General features: G+C 46.1%; 1 protein-coding gene across 4 annotated transcripts in view; it reads right to left on the reverse strand.

The window, feature by feature from the left end:
- IQGAP1 (IQ motif containing GTPase activating protein 1) overlaps window positions 1–21,207 on the reverse strand; it is a 123,434-nt gene that overhangs the window by 80,196 nt on the left and 22,031 nt on the right. For all 4 annotated transcript variants that reach the window (XR_006740120.1, XM_045573424.1, XM_036415629.2 and 1 more), the window contains exons 3-4: window positions 2,425–2,581; window positions 1,075–1,152 (exon numbers count right to left, since the gene is read on the reverse strand). Coding sequence is in view for 3 of the 4 variants with exons in the window: in XM_045573424.1 (XP_045429380.1) it covers window positions 1,075–1,152; window positions 2,425–2,581 (235 nt within the window). In the remaining variant the exon portion in view is untranslated. The remainder of the gene's footprint in view (window positions 1–1,074; window positions 1,153–2,424; window positions 2,582–21,207) is intronic.

Here is a 21,207-nt window from a genome sequence, read left to right on the forward strand (position 1 = left end):
ATGGCTGCGCTGGGATCGACTGTCTGCATCACAATTAATCCCCTAGTGAAGGAACAGGTGGTTTGCTATCCATTTCTTCTACCATAAGCAAGACTGAAAAATCCTTACATATACATCTTTTTGGCTTGTCTGATTATGGTGGAGGGACAACTTCCTAGAACTCTTAGGTCAAAGGTATGGGGTGGGGGAGTGGGAAAAGATGCCCATGCCTATAAGAAAGACCAGTTTGGCTCAGTGGATAGAGCGTCAGCCTGCGGACTGAAAGGTCCTGGGTTCGATTCCGGTCAAGGGCATGTACATTGGTGGCAGGCACATCCCCAGTAGGGGGTGTGCAGGAGGCAGCTGATCGATGTTTCTCTCTCATCGATGTTTCTAATTCTCTATCCCTCTCCCTTCCTTTCTGTACAAAAATCAATTAAAATAAATAAATAAATAAATAAATAATGATCGTATAGAATATAGAAATAAATAAAAATGATCATATAGAATACCCTTTATGGACTGGGTAGCTAGAAATGGCAATTTCACTAAGAGCAGCAGTAAAGAAACTCCTGAGAAAAACAGTCAAGGATGGCCCAGCCAGCATGGCTCAGTAGTTGAGTGTCTACCTATAAACCAGGAGGTCACGGTTCGATTCCTGGTCAGGGCACATGCCAAGATTTCCTGCTCAATCCCCAATGGGGTTCAAAAAATCAATAAAATATATTTTTAAAATAAAATTTAAAATAATAATAATAATAATAATAATAAACTCATGTGGTGTCTGGCAGAACAGCATGGTAAGAGAATTTTAATGTAAGTCTACCATCTGATGTATATACAATAGTAAAAGTAAATGATATCGCGGGGAATTTCTCTAAGGTGGGGGTGAAGCAAGGAATGAGGAATAGAAAACGAAAAGAACAAAACTGTTTTCTAAAAGAAACAGAAGAAAGAGATCTTAAGTACTTCTTTAAAAAAAAACAAAAGTCACCCAGGATTCCACTGAAAATAAAGAATACTTTCATAAGTAGAGCAAGAACCCTTATGCCAAGACAGAGCGAGGCCAGAACTATGACTTGTCACGTGAGGTACCTTTGGCAAGCCAATCTCGTCCATGGCGTTCAACCACTGGATCACGTTGTCCGTGTGCCGGAAGTGGAGGCCGGTCGCCTGGAACAAATAAAAGACCATCAGGCGGGGGGAGAGGGGGTCCCCATATAAGGTGACAGGAGAGGATCTGGCTTTGGGGGTGGGCACACAGTGCAGTATACAGAGCTGGTAACATAGAAACACACACCGGAAACCTGTGTGTTCATGTTGACCAGTGTCACCCCAACCAATTTAATAATTTTTTTTAATTAAAAAAAAAAAGACACCGTTGGCAATAGTGACATGATGCTAAATAAAATCTCTCTTGCAAGTTTCCTTGGGAGACTTTACAAGGTCCCCTTAAATTCAAGGTCTGGCTATATAGCATTATGCTCACATTCCAATCCCAAAAAGCCAGATCCACGTCTCTATTCCTCTCATTTAAAAACTATCCGGAGCCAAGACCGGTGTGGCTCAATGGATAGACCATTGGCCTGCGGACTCAAGAGTCCCAGGTTCAATTCCGTTCCAGAACATGTACCTTGGTTGCGGGCACATGCCAAGTGGGGAGTGTGTAGGAGGCAGCTGATTGATGTTTCTCTCTCACTGATGTTTCTAACTCTCTATCCCTCTCCTTTCCTCTCTGTAAAATGTCAATAAAATATATATTTAAAAAATAAAAAAAATAATAGCCGAAACCGGTTTGGCTCAGTGGTAGAGTGTCGGTCTGCGGACTGAAAAGTCCCAGGTGTGATTCGGGTCAGGTACGTTGGTTGCGGGCACATCCCCAGTGGGGGGTGTGCAGGAGGCAGCTGGTCGATGTTTCTCTCTCATCAACGTTTCTAGCTCTCTCTCTCTCTCCCTTCCTCTCTGTAAAAAAATCAATAAAATATATTTTTAAAAAATAAAATGAAATAAATAAAAATAATAATAATAAATAAAAATAAAAACTATCTGGAGAAGGCCGGTCGGCGTGGCTCATTGGTTGAGCCTCAATCTATGAACCAGGAGGTCACTGTTTGATTCCCGGTCAGGGCACAGGCCCGGGTGGCAGACTCGATCCGCAGTGGGGAGTGTGCAGAAGGCAGCTGATCGATGTTTCTAACACTCTAACCCTCTCCCTTCCTTTCTGTAAAAAAATCAATAAAATACATTTTTTTTTTTAAAAAGAAAGAAATACAAACAGCTGAAGTTCCTCTACTGCTATATCTTGACTTTGCACTATTTCCCCCACTTTTGTGGGAACAAACACACGTGAACGCATTTCTCAGTAACTCGCACACAGGAGAGAACATGCCGACCGCTCTCTCTCAAGTTCACGGTCATGCTAGCACCACGCCGGGGAGGACTCACCTTGTATCTGGTTTGCTCCCGGTCGTAGATCTTCTTCAGGGACACCACTTTGGGAGAGAAGAAGTTGCCCAGTTTGGCGAGGTAGACCCCGTTCCGAAGGCCCTCCTCCAGCTCGGTGGTGGGAGGCAGGTCCTCCCCGAGGCACGCTTCCATCCACCTGCAGGAAGGAGAGAGGGCTTGAGACAAGGCAGGGAGGACGGGAGTGTTCCTCAGAAGATTCAAGTTCAATTTCTGTTCTCCTTGGGAGAGGATTACGATGAATATAAGGAAACTCCTTTACCATCCAATTCCAGCCCGGCCGGTGTGGCTCAGTGGTTGAGCATCCACCTATGAACCAGGAGGTCACGGTTCAATTCCCGGTCAGGGCACATGCCTGGGTGGCGGGCTGGATCCCAGTGGGAGGGGAGGGGGGTGCAGGAGGCATCCGATCAATGATTCTCTCTTATCATTGATGTTTGTCTCTCTCTCCCTCTCCCTATCTGAAATCAATTTTTTTTTAAAAAAAAATTTTTTAATAGATCTAGTTTCACACACTGTGTCCTGGCCCAGGCAGATCTGAGGCAGGGAACTTGGAAAACTTCTCGAGCATGAATGCCACCTCCTTCTCTACCCTACTTTCCTCTCGTGGCCGCGGAGCCAGCTGGCCGCCAGGCCTGACTGTCCCATGGACCTGGGCTCCGTTCCCTCAGTCCTTAGGTTTCTCCTTGAGGACTCCGACAAAAAAGCAGTGGTAACTGAAGCCTCTGACTCAACTGTTTTATTGCTGAAGTTCCTGATTTGATTTGATTTGATTTGATTTAAATACATTTTATTGATTTTTTTACAGAGAGGAAGAGAGAGGGATAGAGAGGTAGAAACATCGATGAGAAAGAAATATTGGATCAACTGCCTCCTGCATACCCCCACCCCCACTGGGGACGTGCCCACAACCAAGGAACGTGCCCCTGACTGGAATCGAACCCGGGACCCTTGAGTCCGCAGGCCAAAGCTCTATCCACTGAGCTACACCGGTTAGGGCTATTTCAGGTAGAATTTAAATGTCAGGGATGAGGGGTGGAGGGAGGAGGGGGACACCAGGAAACAAATGCGTTTTCCAAAAGAGATGTGCGAGTAACTAAATTTGATAGAAATTTGTAACAGTTACAAAATCTAAACTCCACTTCAGGAAGAGCCTAAAGACCAGAGGACAGCCCTGACTGGTGTGGCTCAGTGGATAGAGCATCAGCCTGTGGAATGAAGGGTCCCAGGTTCGATTCCGGTCAAGAGCATGCACCTTGGTTTCAGGCACATCCCCGGTGGGAGGTGTGCAGGAGGCAGCTGATGGATGTTTCTCTCTCATCGGTGTTTCTAACTCTCTCCCTTCCTCTCTGTAAAAGATCAATAAAATAGCCGAAACCGGTTTGGCTCAGTGATAGAGCATCGGTCTGCGGACTGAAAGGTCCCAGGTTCGATTCCGGTCAAGGGCATGTACCTTGGTTTCGGGCACATCCCCAGTAGGTGGTGTGCAGGAGGCAGCTGGTCGATGTTTCTCTCTCATCGACGTTTCTAGCTCTCCATCTCTCTCCCTTCCTATCTGCAAAAAATCAATAAAAAATATATATTAAAAAAATCAATAAAGTATATATTAAAAAAAAAACACACACACAGAGGACGACGGGGAAAACAGTGTAGGCTGTTGCTAGGGAAAACAGGCGTAGTCTCAGGACACACGTCATGCAGCCATCCCTCTAACATTTTACTGCTGAAAGAACACAGGACACAGCTCCTGGCAACGCAGCCCTCAGGGGCATCTGCCCTGTGCTCTCATTAGCAGGCACATCCCAGAACAGCTCCAGCATGAGCCAGCAGCAGCTCTGTCTGTGCCACGGAACAGTGTGAAGAAAAATGACTTTTCTTCTCAGTATAAGGTGAGCACACAGGGAAGACGATGAAGCAATAGCACAGGGAGTGTTTCTGCCCCGAACCAGAGCCAGTTACCAAAGCTGAGTGGGCTTTCCTCTCCTCTGGGATTACTAGATTATTATCAGCCCTGGCCGGTGTGGCTCAGTGGATAGAGCGTTGGCCTGCGTATGGAAAGGTCTCGGGTTCGATTCCAGTCAAGGGCATGTACCTTGGTTGAGGGCACATCCCCAGTGGGAGGTGGCCAGAAGGCAGCTGATCGATGTTTCTTTCTCATTGATGTTTCTAACTCTATCCCTCTCCCTTCCTCTCTGTAAAAAAAAATTTAATAAAATATATATATATTTAAAAACTTTTATTTCTCACAAGAGTTGAAGAAAACAGAGGGAAGAGTTCTTAGTCCTTCCTCTCAAAACAAGGGACAGAAACTTTCAACCTTTCAACCTCCTCATTGGCTCATTTTCAATAGAAGTAACATTAAAAACACAACCTCTAACCCCACATGGCGGATATTAAGCTAAATACTTTGCATGAATTAATTATCTCACTTACACTTTCAAAAAGCCTAAGTAGTAATATTGTTCTTATCTTCCTGACACAGAAACCATGCACTCCTAACAGTAAAATAATCTCTCCAAAAGTACTGAGCTTGTCCCATTTGACCCAGTAATCCCACTTCTAGGAATATATCCCAAGATACTAGAAACACCAATCAGAAAGGATATATGCACCCCTATGTTCATAGCAGCACAATCTACAATAGCTAGAATCTGGAAACAGCCTAGGTGCCTGTCAGCAGATGACTGGATCAGAAAACTATGGCACATCTACACAATGGAATACTATGCTGCCATAAAGAAGAAGGAATTCTCATCATTTGCAGCAACCTGGATGGAATTGGAGAACATCATGCTGAGTGAAATAAGCCAGTCAATGAAAGAGAAATACCACATGACCTCACTCATTTATGGATATTAAAGAACATTATAAATTGATGAACCAAAAGATAGATATAAAGACAGTAAAGCAACAAGCAGACTGTCAAATGACAGCGGGGAGGGTAGGGAGAGGTGGGGGAGATAAGAGATCAACTTGTATACATGCATATAAGTACAACCAATGGACACAAAACTCTGGGGAGGGAGGGTATGTATGAGGGGGGGGGAGACAATGTTAAAATATGTACACAAATAATAATTTAATCAAAAAATAAAAATTAAAAAAAAAAGTACTGAGCTTGTAAGTGGAATCGAACCCGGGACCCTTCAGTCCACAGTGCTGAATGTCTGCCTTCACCTTTAAAAAGATCACCCTCTTGGGACAGAGATGCTTACCCAACTGGCTTACCATAGAAGATGATAGCTGAACTGGCTCTGTTTAAGATATTTGGAGGTAAGCAACGGGAAAGGGAGATGTTTAAGATAAAAAACAGCAGAAGCAAAGGGCCCGAAGGCACGGAAACCAATGGCATATTTAGGGAATGACAGAGCATCGTGCTGGAGACAGAGCTGTCTGGAGCCTGGTATTTCGTCTGCAGGCAATGCGAGCCATGAGCATTTTCAAATAGGAGAATGGCTTGGCCGTGCCTTGGCCAGATAGCTCAGTTGGTTAGAGCATGGTCCCATTACCACCAAGGTTGCGGTCAAGGCACATGTAAGAATCAACCCCCAGTCAAGGCACATGTAAGAATCAACCAACGAATGCATAAATAAATGGGATGACAAATCCATGTTTCTCTCTCCCTTCCTCTCGCTCTCTCTAAAATCAGTCAATAAATAAAAATAAAAATAAAAAAATGGCCCTAAATGGTTTGGCTCAGTGGATAGAGCGTCGGCCTGTGGACTGAAGGGTCCCAGGTTCGATTCTGGTCAAGGGCATGGACCTGGGTTGCAGGCACATCCCCAGCAGGTGTGCAGAAGGCAACTGATGGATGTTTCTCTCTCATCGATATTTCTCTCTATCCCTCTCCCTTCCTCTCTGCAAAAAAAAAAAAAAAAAAAATCAATAAAATATATTTAAAAAAAAAAAAAGAATGACTTGGCCAACTATAATTTTAAATTTTAAAAAATATATATTTTATTGATTACTTACAGAGAGGAAGGGAGAGAGATAGAGAGCTAGAAACGTCGATGAGAGAGAAACATCGACCAGCTGCCTCCTGCACACCCCCCACCGGGGAAGTGCCCGCAACCAACGTACATGCCCTTGACCGGAATCGAACCCGGGACCTTTCAGTCCACAGACCGACACGCTACCACTGAGCCAAACCAGTTTCAGCTATAATTTAAAATGTTTTAATTAAATAATACATTAATAAAAAGGAGTGGCTTGGTCAGATCTGAGACTTTAGAACAGTAACTAGGACAATAGCTTGGAAGACAAGATTCCAGAGAGAAGTATTAGGCAGCTATGTCAGGAATCCAGGTGAGAGAGAATGAGGTCGCTAACGAGGATGATGGGAACAGAGAGAGAAAAGGTGACTAACCACAGAGGTGGCTGTCAGACAGCGGGGAGTGGGGTAAGAAGAGCATCCGGGAAGATGAAGGCTTTACTGATAACCGGGAAAGAAGAAAAGAACAGTCACCTCCTGACCTCACATTTCACTGACATTAAACATCCAATGGATTCGAGATTTTAAAAATAAAAAAGGAAGCCCTAACCGGTGTGGCTCAGTGGATAGAGCCAAATCAATAAAACATATTTTTTAAAAATACATGTTTATTGATTTCAGAGAGGAAGGGAGAAGGAGAGAGAAATAAAAACATCAATGATGAGAATCCTTGATCAGCTGCCTCCTGCACGCCCCACAATGGGGATGGAGCCCACTGTCCTCGGACGCTCTGTCCACTGAGCCACACCGGCTAGGGCAAAGTCACCGTGTTCTGAGGCGCAATCCTTGACCATTTTTATTTGTGTCATCCGGGTCTCTGTTGAGCTCATCCACTCTCGTGGTCCCATTTTCCAAACTTGGGTCTCCACCCCGGTCTCCCTGAGTTGTTCAGAATTACAGTTCCAACTGCCTGCAGGATGTCACGCCCTCCCCCCTGACCCCCTTGCATTTCACCCTGGACACGTTTCAGGCAGGAATTTAGCATCCTGGCCTGCTCCTCCCGGGGTCCCCAGCCCTGTGTCATGGCATCCTTGTTTATTTAGTCATCCGAGCCGCGAGTCACCAAATCCTCGTTTAAAAATAAAGCAGTCTTTTCCCTTTTATAGAAGTTTCTGCCGGTTCGCTATGGAGGGTGCATGCTGCCAGCTTCTCTCTGGAACCGTGTGAGAATGCGGGGTTTTCCCACATAAGGAATGGCAATGAGCTGCTATTACTCTTTTTTACCTTGGCCAGTCTGATCGCTGAAAGTGGTGTTATTGTTACTTTCGTTTGCATTACTTTGATCGGTGGTGAGTGTATGAATATTTCCTGTAATTACTGGCCATTTGTTTTTGTTAATTCTCATTCCAGGATATTTCCCCCCCCCCCACCCCCCTTGATATTCAGAGAGTGGAAGGGAGGGGTGTGAGAGAGACACATAGATTGGTTGCCTCCTCCCTCAGCCCTACCAGGGTTGGGGATCAAACTCAGGTACATTTCTTTGACCAGGAGTTGGACCTTTGGTCCACAGGCTGATGCTCTAACCACTGAGCATACCAGCCAGGGCACTGACCCTTTATAATCTTTCGTGAACTGCCTTTTTGTGTTTCTAACCCATTTTTCCTAGGAGAATATTTGTTATTTTATTTATTTCAGGCATTTAAAATGCATGTAGAATATGAAGACTATAGGAGATTATTAGTTCTTTGTTATATGTTACAAATGTGCCCTCCGGTTTATCTCTCCATTTGATTTTTTAAAAAATATATTTTTATTGATTTCAGGAAAGAGGGAGAGGGGGGAGAGTTAGAAACATCAATGATGAGAGAAAATCATCCATCAGTTGCCTCCTGTACACCCCCCACTGGGGATTGAGCCAGCCACCTGGGCATGTGCCTTTGACTGGAATGGGTCCTTCAGTGTGCAGGCCGACGCTCTATCCACTGAGCCACACCTGCCAGGGCCCATTTGTGTGTTTTTTTAATTGACTTTTATAGACATTTAACTGCTTTTTGTGTAGCCAGTTGTTTCCCTCCTCCTTTGTGATCTCTGCCTCCACGGTTTTGTTTGGAAAAGCCTTTTCCATTTCAGGATTGTCCAACCATTCCTCTATATTTTTTGCTTCCTTTTTTATTTTTATTTTTATTTTTTAATATATTTTTAAAAATACATTTTATTGATTTTTTACAGAGAGGAAAGGAGAGGGACAGAGAGCTGGAAACATTGATGAGAGGGAAACATCAATTCAGCTGCCTCTTACACCCATCCTCCCTCCGGATGTGCCCACAACCAAGGTACATAACCTTGACCGGAATCGAACCTGGGACCCTTCAGTCCGCAGGCCGACGCTCTGTCCACTGAGCCAAATCAGATAGGGCTAAGCATGTATTTTTTTTTAAAGAAAGAAAACAATGACTTTTAAGAGGCAAATCCACAGAGAGAAATGTCACTATAATAAAATGAAAACCATGAGAGAATCACATGACAGCAATCAAGGAAGGAATTTTTTCAGGAAGCTGGAAGAGGTGCCAACTTCAGATGCTGAAGAGAGATGGGGGGGGGGGTGCCAAGGAGAAAAGGACAGGGCACAGGAGGGAGAACGTCACCTGTGACCACAACGAGGGGAGTCTCGGTGCAGTGGGGTGAAGGAGTCAGATTACTTCACCAGAAAAGTAAGTTGCAGTGGGGAACTAGCACACGCAGACTTCATTTTTCTTTTAAATGTCCTTGATTCCACTTTTTTTATTTTCATTAATTTCAGAGAGGAAGGGAGAGGGAGAGAGAGAGAAACATCAATGACGAGAATCATGGATCGACTGCATCCTGCATGCCCCCTAGTGGAGACCAAGCCAGCAATGGGGGCAAGCATGTCAAACTCAAACGCTAACAACGCAGGCCAAATCAATGAGGCATGCAGAGCTAGGGCAAATGTAGACTTCTTGTCATCAAGAGGTTTAAAAAGGAAAGAAAGGGTTAGTCTGAAGAGGTGGTATGTCAAAGTAAGGAGTGTCTGTCTTAGAGTCTCTCTCTCTCTCTCTTTCTCTCTGTCTCCCTCTCTCCCACTCTCAACTGAAGAAGACTAATTTGAAGCCTGAAAGAAAAGAACAAGTAAAGGAAGGACTAAAGACACAAGAAATAGCCCTAGCTGGTTTGGCTCAGTGGATAGAGCATCAGCCTGCGGACTGAAAGGTCCCAGGTTCGATTCCGGTCAAGGGCATGTACCTTGGTTACAGGCACATTCTCAGTAGGGGGCGTGCAGGAGGCAGCTGATCAATGTTTCTCTCTACCCCTCTCCCTTCCTCTCTGCAAGAAATCAATAAAATATATATTTTTTTATTTCTTAATATATTTTATTGATTTTTTACAGAGAGGAAGGGAGAGGGATAGAGAGCTAGAAACATGGATGAGAGAGAAACATCAACCAGCTGCCTCCTGCACAACCCCTACCGGGGATGTGCCCATAACCAAGGTATATTGATGCCCTTGACCGGAACCGAACCTGGGATCCTTCAGTCCACAGGCCAACTGAGCCAAACTGGTTTCGCCTAAATATTTTTTTTTTAAATAAAGACATAAGAAATGAAGAAAAGAAAGTAAGATCCCATGGCCAGCTCTGTAGGGAACATGCCCACTTCTTCTCTGAGAAAAGAGGGAAGGAAATGAGAATGAGCAAACCTGCCCTCCGGCCGGCCAACCTCCCTGAGCTTGGGTTTTCTGTCTGCGGCCCAGGCTCAGGGGCGGCACCCGCTCCCTAAGGTGACTGTGAAGATTAACGGGGTGAAGGCACACAAGCACGGGCAGGCTCTCAGTATGACAGCCCTGCATCTGGGTAAGTGTGTGTGAATTATGGGTGTGAGCCAGCCCGATTCCAGAGGTAAAACCTCCTCCTCGCCGAAACCGGTGTGGCTCAGTGGATAGAGCATCGGCTTGGGGACTGAAAGGTCCCAGGTTCGATTCCGGTCAAGGGCATGTACCTTGGTTGCGGGCACATCCCTGGTGGGGGGGTGTGCAAGAGGCAGCTGGTCGATGTTTCTCTCTCATCGACGTTTCTAACTCTCTATCTCTCTCCCTTCCTCTCTGTACAAAATCAATAAAATATATATATATATTTTTTAAATCAATAAAAATATATTTTAAAAAAAAAAAAACCTCCTCCTTGAATCCAACACCCAGGAACTTGCGTAACAACAATACCTGTCTGTCTGCCTTCTCCCACCGATTGCAATTGTCAGGGGGAGCAGATCTGCGAGGCCCTACCCACTCCGTCACCGGGGAGACAAAGAAAGGACTATTTGGGGTGGTAAGCCTCAAACAAGCCCGGACCCAGAGCACTTGGGGCACAGAATCAGGGAGGATGAGGGGGTCCGCGGAGAGGAAACCAGCTGAGCGAGTTCTGCGGAGGGAGGGAGCACATGACCTCGGCGGTTTCCCGGCTGTGCAATACGGAAGGGGAACCTGCCAATGCCGGAACTGGCCGTCCAAACCACCGACATTCGGTTCCTCCGGGCACCACCCTGCCGCCACGCCCCGCAGGCAGGGCCGATGCCCCACACGGCGGGGTTACTCGGTGCTAACATCCCCACCCCACCCCCAAGTTGGGCCATCTTTCCTGGCCAGTAGGCCTGGAAGCCACTCATCCATCTGAGCCCTGGGAACAGCCTGGCGATTTCTTGTTCTTTTTTTCTTTTTTTCTTTTTAATATATTTTATTGATTTTCTTTACAGAGAGGAAGAGAGAGAGGGAGAGAGAGTCAGAAACATCCATGCGAGAGTAACATGGATCAGCTGCCTCTTGCACAGCCCCCATTGAGGATGTGCCCGCAACCAAGTACATGCCCTTGACCGGAATCGAACCTGGGACCCTTGAGTCCGCAGGCCGAGGCTCTAGCCACTGAGCAGCACCGGTTTCGGCCAGCCTGGCGATTTCAATCCAGTGTGATAGGAACAGGCCTTGAGAGAAAGGAATGTAGGGTATTCAGGAAAGCATTCCTGGTCACATGGAGAGAGAGAGGGCAATTTAGGGCTGGTTTTCCAGTGAAAATGGCTCCGGGGACTGTGTGTGCGTGTGTGTGTGTGTGTGTGTCTGTGTTTGTGTGTGTGTGTATGTGTGTGTGTGTGTGTGTGTGTGTGTGTAAGGGTGGGTGTATGGAGGGAGGAGAATGTGCAGACCCTTTGAAGGATCTGAAACAGGAATGAAATGATAGAATCCGATTTCTAGGATCACTCCAAGCAGGATGGGTTAGGACAGTGGTCGGTAAACTCATTTGGTCAAAAGAGCCGGGTATCAACAGTAGGATGATGGAAATTTCTTCTGAGAGCCACATTTTTTAAACTTTAAACTCTATAGGTAGGTACATTGTTAGCAGTTTAATTAGGGGACGTGGTATTCTGTGGAAGAGCCACACTCAAGGGGCCAAAGAGCCGCATGTGGCTCTCGAGCCGCGGTCTGCCTACCACGGGGTTAGGAGGAAGGACCGGTAAGAGCTGAGGAAGTACTAGCTTCGGTGATCCAGGCAAAGAATGAGATAGGCTTGTTTCCCAAGCTGTGTAAGCAAAACGAGACATCCTGATAGTATCTGTTCTAAACGAAACTTCTGAGCATAAATCATACCAATTGGAACAGCTATAGTAATAAGTGAGACATTGAAGGGAAACTTTCTTCGAAAATTAGCTTGTTTAAGCTCTGTTTCTTTTTTCTTTTCTTTTTTTTTAAAAATATATTTTATTGACTTTTACAAAGAGGAAAGGAGAGGGATAGAGAGCTAGAAAGGTCAATGAGAGAGAATCATCAATCAGCTGCCTCCTGCACACCCCCTCCTGGGGATGTGCCCGCAACCAAGGTACATGCCCTTGACCGGAATCGAACCTGGGACCTTTCAGTCCGCAGACCGACGCTCTATCCACTGAGCCTAACTGGTCAGGGCTAAGCTGTGTTTCTTGATATCTAATCCAGACCTTTCCCTGAGTAAATCATTTATTTCACTCTTTGAGTCTGACATGGTAGGTCAAGTCTAACTGCCAAAATTAAACGTCTAATTGTTATCACCCTACAGAGTCCACTGGGGTGATGGAAACTAGGCTATGAAGAAAGATAGTTGCACCATCCAGTAAATTTACTAAAAATCCTTAAGTTATACATGAAAAAATGGGAGAATTTTACGGCATGTAAATTATGTTTCTTTTTTTTAAAAAATATATTTTATTGATTTTTTTTTTTTTTTTTGCAGAGAGGAAAGGAGAGAGATAGGGAGTTTGGAACATCAATGAGAGAGAATCATTGATCAGCTGCCTCCTACACACCTCCCACCGGGGATGTGCCCGCAACCAAGGTACATGCCCTTGACCGGAATCGAACCTGAGACCTTTCAGTCCAGAGGCCGATGCTCTATCCACTGAGCCAAACCGGTTTTGGCTAACTTACGTTTCAATGAAGCTTTTCACAAGTTCCCTGGGTTAACTGTTTACTCCCAGACCAGGCCTTCCGATGCAGAGCCCAGTGAGACAGGACCATGTGTGAGCTCTCTATTTATCCAGCTCTACGTTAGCATGTTATCATGAAGCAAGAAGGATCTTTCAACCTTAAAGGACAAAAAAAATCTTCAAGCTCGGCCGGTGTTGCTCAGTGGTTGAGTGTTGACCTATGAATCAGGTTCAATTCCTAGGTTGCTGGCTCAATCCCCAGTTAGGGGGCGTGCAGGAGGCAGCTGAGCAATGATTCTCTCTCATCGTTGCTGTTTCTAGCTCTCTCCCCCTCTCCTTTCCTCTCTGAAATGTGTGTGTGTGTGTGTGTGTGTGTACTAGAGGCCCGGTGCATGAATTCGTCCTCAGAGTGGCCTGCAGGGACCAGGCCAAAACCTGCAGTCCAATGCCGCTTGCAGATCCTACCTGCCACTCCCACTTACTGTGCCCACTGAGGGCTCATGCCCAATGGGCCCCGATTGGGAGAGGCTCACCCTGCCACAGCAGTGCTCACCAGACATGAGCCCCTTGTCTGACACCCTCCCAAGGGGAGTGGCCTGCGGGATTGGGCTGAAACCGGCTCCCCAACATTCCCCAAGGGGTCCTGGATTGTGAGAGGGCACAGGCCTGGCTGAGGGACACCATCAGTGCAAAATCAGGCCGGGGAGGTACGTGGGAGGGCTCTAGGGCATGTCCAACCCACCTCACTCAGTCCTGATTGGCCAGACCCCAGCAGCAAGCCAACCTACTGGTTGAAGCATCTGCCCCCTGATGATCAGTGCACATCATAGAGACTGGTCTATCGGTCGACTGTCTGCCCCCGGTGGTCAGTGCATGTCATAGCAAGTGGCTGCGCAGCTTTAGCATATCATTAGCATATTACGCTTTGATTGGTGGTTCGGTCTTTCTGCCGTTCAGCCTATTTGCATACTACCCTTTTATTATAGAGGAGGATAGTAGAGGCCCGGTGCACGAAATTCATGCACTGGTTGGGGAGGGGAGTGTCCCTCAGCTCGGCCTGCGCCCTCTCACAGTCTGGGAGCCCTCAGGGGATGTCCGACTGATGGGAGCGGGCTGTCCCACGGGGAGCAGGCCTAAGCCAGCAGTCGGACATCCTGAGCACTGCTGAGGAGGCAGGAGAGGCTCCTGTCACCACCGCTGCACTCGACAGCTGTAACCCCGGCTTCTGGCTGAGCAGCACTCCTGCTGTGAGAACACACTGACCACCAGGGGTCAGCTCCTGTGTTGAGTGTCTGCCCCCTGGTGGTCAGTGCATGTCATAGCGACTGGTCATTCCTCTGTTCTGTCAATTTGCATATTAGCCTTTTATTATATAGGATTATATACAATATATATGTGTGTGTGTGTATATATGTATATATTTATTTTTTTAATATATTTTATTGATTTTTTACAGAGAGAAAGGGAGAGGGATAGAGAGCAAGAAACATCGATGAGAGAGAAACATCCATCAGCTGCCTCTTGCACACCCCCTACTGGGGATGTGCCCGCAACCAAGGTACATGCCCTTGACCTGATTCGAACCTGGGACCCTTCAGTCTGCAGACAGACGCTTTATCCACTGAGCCAAACCGGTTTCGGCTGTATATATTTATTTCAAAAAATTTAACCTTCACATTGAGTTAAATCTTGATGATAGTGAAGCCTCAGCAGTTACAGTCTAATCACTGCTGGCTGTGAGCAGCATGGGAGAAAAGAAACAGGGGAATCCTCTCCAAGGCGAAAGACAGGTACGTGTTTCTTTGCGAAAGCAGTTCTCGGAGTGTCACTGCCTGCTGGCAGCTGCGGGAGCCCACGGGAACAGGCCGAGCCTGTAGAGCAAGTGCTATGTCAAAAATTTCATATTCAGGTCTAGTAAGAACATCCCAGGAGGAGGGATTAACGATGATACTCATCAAAGATAAGGTCCTTGCCCTCTGTGGCTAACAGTCCATTAAGGAAAAGTAAAAGGCACTTATATTAAAAATAAAAATTAAAAAAGCTACAATTGCCGAAACTGGTTTGGCTCAGTGGATAGAGCGTCGGCCTACAGACTGAAAGGTCCCAGGTTCGATTCCGGTCAAGGGCATGTACCTTGGTTGCGGGCACATCCCCATTGGGGAGTGTCCAAGAGGTAGCTGGTCGATGTTTCTCTCTCATCGACGTTTCTAACTTTCTATCCCTCTCAATTCCTCTCTGTGTAAAATCAATAAAATATATTTTAAAAAAAAAAAGCTACAATAAAGGAACATTGTGGGGGGTGCTGTAGAAACAAGAGTGGGTATCTGGGTAGGCTTCCTGCAGGAGGTGCTACCTGAATTTATTTTTAAAAAATATTTTTATTGATTTTTTACAGAGAGGAAGGGAGAGAGACAGTTAGAAACATCAATGAGAGAGAAACATCGATCAGCTGCCTCCTGCACACCCCCTTACCCGCAACCAAGGTACATGCCCTTGACCGGAATCAAACCTGGGACCCTTCAGTCCGCAGGCCGGCGCTCTACCCACTGAGCCATACTGGTTAGGGTTGAATTTACTTTTTTAGGTAATATATGCACACAGGTCAAAATTCAGAAAGTATAAAAGGCTCCCCAGTGAAAAGGAGGAGGAACATCTTATGAAGGGAACAGACAGGGGTCATATGCTGCTGAGGGTAAGAAAGTACTGAAACTTTCCAGCGGCCACAGCAATTAGGTCATGGGTGATATCAGCGAGAGAAATTTCGGCGGGGGAAAGGAAGGCGCATGAATCACACCCACATGGGCTGAGGTAGAGCAGGGAGGGTGGAGGCCGGAAAGACAAGTTCTCCCTGGAGGAAAAGGGAAGGGACAGTAATCACAGCCCGGTCTCCTGTTCTCCTAATTAAGGGAACGTGTCTTAAATGGGGGAGCATGTTTATGTGCGAAGGAGAAAGCATTCGAGAGAAAATATGGAAATGACATGAAGAAACTTAATACGAAACAGGAAACCTAGGAGACGAGAGAGAGAGAGAGAGAGAGAGAGAGAGAGAGAGAGAGAGAGAGAGAGAGAGAGAGAGAGAGAGAGAGAGGATCCAGCCTTGACCGGTTTGGCTCTGTGGCTAGAGCATCGGCCCACAGACTCAAGGGTCCCAGGTTCGATTCCGGTCAAGGGCATGTACCTTGGTTGCAGGTACATCCCCAGTAGGGGGTGTGCAGGAGGCAGCTGATTGATATTTCTCTCTAGTTGGTGTTTCTAACTTTCTATCCCTCTCCCTTCCTCTCTGTAAAAAAATCAATAATATATATATATTTTTTTTAATTTATTTTTTTTAATGCCCACTTTTGGGGGGAAAGGAAAAAAAAGAGAGAGAGAATCCAAGCCACAGATGGAAGGCTAAGTCTTAGGAAGAAAGATGGAGGGAGGTTGAGATGGTGTGTTAGATGAGATGGGATAAATGTGTTAGGAAGAGGAAAACTGAGAGAGTTTGTAGAGGAAAGATAGGTCATCAGGCTATCAAATGGGAAGCTAGAACCGGAGATACCTACTGATAATCAAATTTGGTAAAGCCCAGCCGGCATGGCTCAGTGGTTGAGCACTGACCTATGAACCACGAGGTCACAGCACATGCCCGGGTTGCAGGCTCCATCCCCAGTAGCGGGCGTGCAGGGGGCAGCCAATCAATGATTCTCTCTCATCATTGATGTTTCTCTCTCCCTCTCCCTCTCCCTTCCTCTCTGAAAACAATCAAAACATATACATTAAAAAGAAAAAAAGATTTGGCTAAAAGTTTTGATCAGTCTCATCCATCTCAGACAATTCAAATGTTACTCTCAAAAGTCACCTCCTCGCCCTAGCTGGTGTGGCTCAGTGGCTAGAGCGTTGGCGTGCAGACGGAAGGGTCCCGGGTTCAATTCCAGTCAAGGACACGGACCTCGGCTACAGATTCCTCCCCAGCCTGGGCCCCGGTCCAGGCACATGCAGAAGGCAACCAATCAAAGTGCCTCTCTCACATCAATGTTTCACTCTCTGTCTCTCTCCCCCTCCTACTTTCTCTAAGAATCAATGGGAAAATGTCCTCAGGAGAGCATTTTTTTAAAAATATGTTGTTGTTTTTTGTTTTTGTTTTTTTTTTAAGAAAAGGGAAAACTCTACAAAAGACATTAAAAAAAAGTCACCTCCTCCATGAACTCTTCCATGATCTGCCACTGGACATCTCTCTCTCTCTCTCTCTCTCTCTCCCTCCCTCCCTCTCTCTCTCTCTCTCTCTCTCTCTCTCTCTCTCTTTTAATATATTTTTTATTGATTTTTCACACAGAGGAAGAGAGAGGGATAGAAAGCTAGAAACATCGATGGGAGAGAGACATCGATCAGCTGCCTCCTGCACAACCCCCACTGGGGATGTGCCCGCAAACAAGGTACATGCCCTTGATGGGAATCGAACCCGGGACCCTCCAGTCCGCAGGCTGACACTCTATCCACTGAACAAAACCGGTATTGGCTTCTCCAATTTTTTTAGCCCCATGTCAATAAAAAGAAAGAAAAAAAAAAAATAGAGAACGAGCAATGGAATATCATCAAGCCATTCAAAACAAAAACACTTTTGAAGGATAGCACAGGAAATGAAAATAAAAATTGTTTTAAGTAACGAGAGAAAGTACTTGGGTTAGAACATAATCTTCCACTCACTGTTACACAGTCTGTGCTTGAAAACTTGCAACATGGATTTTTCCAAAGCACTGCTGGGGACTTGTGTTTTTAAGAATTTTCTTATTGTTATAAAGTTCCTCCTTTTAGGCAGATTTCCATTGCCTAGTTGGACTGCCGGTTTAGGCCTGATCCCACTAGGATCGGGTCTAAATGGACAGTCAGACATCCCTCAAGGGGTCTCAGATTGGAGAGGGTGCAGGCTGGGCTGGGGGGCACCCCCTCTCCCCTCCGGCCCCATGCACAAATTTTGTGCACCGGGCCTCTAGTTTTTCAATAATGTAGGCACAGCCCTAGCCGGTGTGGCTCAGTGGATAGAGTTGGTCTGTGCATGGAAGGGTCCCAGGTTCGATTCCAGACAAGGGCACATGCCCAGGTTGCAGGCTTGATCCCCATTTGGAGGCGTGCGGGAGGCAGCCGATCAATGATTCTCTCTCATCATTAATGTTTTTATCCCTCTCCTTTCCTCTATAAAATCAATAAAAATATCTTTTAAAATGATAATAAAATAAAAATAATAATGTAGGCACAAAGTTAACAGTTGAACGAATTACTACCGTATACAGGCTGACAGACTGAACTGAGATTCTGTGTTTCTACTAGAGGCCCAGTGCACTGAGGGACAGAGTGGGGTGGGGGGAAAGTAAGGGGGAGATCCCTCAGCCCAGTGTGCACCCTCTCACAGTCACAGACCCTCTCACAGTCCAGGAGCCCCGAGATCGATGGGTCACCCCACAGCAGAAGCCCCACCCACCCACCACAGCCTGCTGGTCGGTGGCCTAGGCCTCCATCTGCGGGGTGGATCATAGGAAGATGGCCCCTAACCAATCACACTGGTGCCAGTGGGGTGTCATAGCATAGTCGTCGGGACAGTCATTCTGCATATTAAGCTTTTTTTTTTATTATAATATATTTTATTGAGTTTTTACAGAGAGAAAGAGAGAAAGGGATAGAGAGTTAGAAACATCGAAGAGAGAGAAACATCCATCAGCTGCCTCCTGCACACACCCTCCTGCAGATGCCCCCGACCAGAATCAAACCTGGGACTCCCCAGCCTGCAGGCCAACGTTCTATCCACTGAGCCAACCCGGTTTCGGCGATATTAAGCTTTTATTATTATAGATAACAAATCTATAATAAATCTGAAACTTGTTTCTGTGTTACGCAATCTCATTCCTTTCCATTATCCCTCATTCATCAGAATGCAGAGAGCCTTTATTAGCGTGGTCCTGCTCTCCCAGCATGCTCTAGTCCTGCAGCAATAACCAACTCAACCAGTGGGCCAACAGCCACCCGAGGAGCCACTCCCAGCTGTGGGTGTGGGAGAATCCCCCCACACAGCTTCCAGCCCTGCTCCGGACCATCAACGTCCCTCTTAAAGCACGGCCTTCAGCCAAACCGATGTGGCTCAGTGGATAGAGCGTCGGCCTGTGGACTGAAGGGTCCCGGGTTCGATTCCGGTCAAGGGCACGAATCTTGGTTGCGGGCACATCCCCGGTGGGGGGTGTGTGCAAGAGGCAGCTGATCGATGATTCTCTCTCATTGATGTTTCTAGCTCTCTATCCCTCTCCGTTCCTCTGTAAGAAAAAAAAAAAATCACTAAAATATATATATATTTTTTTAAAAAGCACTGCTTCCAACCACAGGCAACCGCAAGGAGCCTCTGATCAGCAGAGGTTCATGAAACCACCTGCTCTTCCTCTGCCGCATTCCACTCTCCACATTTCTGTTCATGAGTTCACACACACCTCAGCTCTGTTTCATTTTCTCTTATTTTCCCACGAATGCTACTTCTCTATCCTAGGGGTGTCGAACTCAATCAGAGAAGGGGCCAAAATCTAAAATCCAGCCTACATCGCGGGCCGAATGGTTTACTGAACAGTCATAAACTGTCATTGTGATGGAAACGCAGCGGAGTGCAGTGATGACAGCGCGGTGCGGGCCACATTGCAAGGCCTGGCGGGACGGATTTGGGTCTATCCTGTACTTAAACACTCCATTTAAAAACAAACAAACATATTTTATTGATTTTTTACAGAGAGGAAGGGAGAGGGAGAGAGAGTTAGAAACATAGATGAGAGAGAAACATCGATCAGCTGCCTCCTGCACGGCCCCCACTGGGGATGTGCCTGCAACCAACGTACATGCCCCTGACCAGAATCGAACCCGAGACCCTTCAGTCCACAGGCCGATGCTCTATCCACTGAGCCAAACCGGTTAGGGCCATTTTTGCATTCTTAAGTCCCACTAAAAATGTTTCCTGTGAAACATGCCCTAAAGAGCTTTCTTTGAATTAAAAACCTAGCAGCGCCTTTTTCTATGGAGACAAAATTCATGTGACATACATACCGTCTTTAACCATTTTTAAGTAGGAACTGCAGAGGTGTCCGGTATATTCACCAAGTTGTGCAACCACCATGACTAATTCCAGGAGATTTTCACCGCAGAGACACCCACACCCACTTAGCAGCCACGCCCCATCCAGCAGCTCTTTCTGAATACGGGTTACTCGGCTGGCGACAAGCTTTTTTTTTTTTTTAATTTATTTTTTATTGATTTTTTACAGAGAGAAAGAGAGAGGGCTAGAGAGTTAGGAACATCCATGAGAGAGAAACATCGATCAGCTGCCTCTTGCACACCCCCTACTGGGGATATGCCCGCAACCAAGGTACATGCCCTTGACCGGAATCGAACCCGGGACCCTTCAGTCCCCAAGCCGATGCTCTATCCATTGAGCCAAACCGGTCTCGGCTTCTTTTCCTTTTTAATAATTAGTACATTTGCACTCCCCTCCTTTAAAAAAAAAAAAAATGTGTTCCTCCCCAGTGGGAGGCGTACAGGAGGCAGCCGATCCATGATTCTCTCTCATCATTGATGCTTCTCTCTGTCTCTGTCTCTCTCTCTCTCTCTCTCTCTCTCTCTCTCTCTCTCTCTCTCTCTCCCCTTCTCCCTCTCCCTCCCCCTCTCCCTTCCTCTCTGAAATCGATAACAATATATATATATATTTTTTTTTTTAATTTTTTTTAAATAAATTCTTGAGCTTAAACCGGTGTGGCTCAGTGGATAGAGCATCAGCCTGTGTACTGAAAGATCCCAGGTTCGATTCCAGTCAAGGGCATGTACCTTAGTTGCGGGCACATCCCCAGTAGGGGGTGTGCAAGAGGCAGCTGATCGATGATTCTCTCTCATAGATGTTTCTAACTCTCTATCCCTCCTCTTCTTCTCTGTGAAAAATCAATAAAATATATATTTTTTAAAGAATTCTAAAAAAAAATAAAATAAAAATAATAAATAAATTCTTGAAACCTGTCCTCTCAAGGCCAACGTCATTACATACTGAGAATCTTTGTAACGTCACTATACATCGTGCTTGAAGGCACTCTGGAAAATTCGAGTCAGTCTTTCTAAAAGGAAATGGATGCCATATGTTTCAAAACCCGCACGGTTGCAGCTGCCTTGTTCTGGAAAGCATTAAGGTCTCAATTCATAGACTAGCAAGCAGGGCAAACTCCAGAGCAGATTCATAAAGGAGCCTTTGATAATGCTCATCATTTAAAACACCATTCAAATCTCATATAGAGAAGTGGGGGGAGGCAGGATCTCTATCTACTTCACTCCTCACACCAACGTAAATCCCAAATGGATCAAATGTGAAAACTCTTTATTATGTAA

The sequence above is a fragment of the Pipistrellus kuhlii genome, unplaced genomic scaffold (genome assembly GCF_014108245.1).
Source record: "Pipistrellus kuhlii isolate mPipKuh1 unplaced genomic scaffold, mPipKuh1.p scaffold_m20_p_50, whole genome shotgun sequence".
NCBI classification, from domain to species: Eukaryota; Metazoa; Chordata; class Mammalia; order Chiroptera; family Vespertilionidae; genus Pipistrellus; species Pipistrellus kuhlii.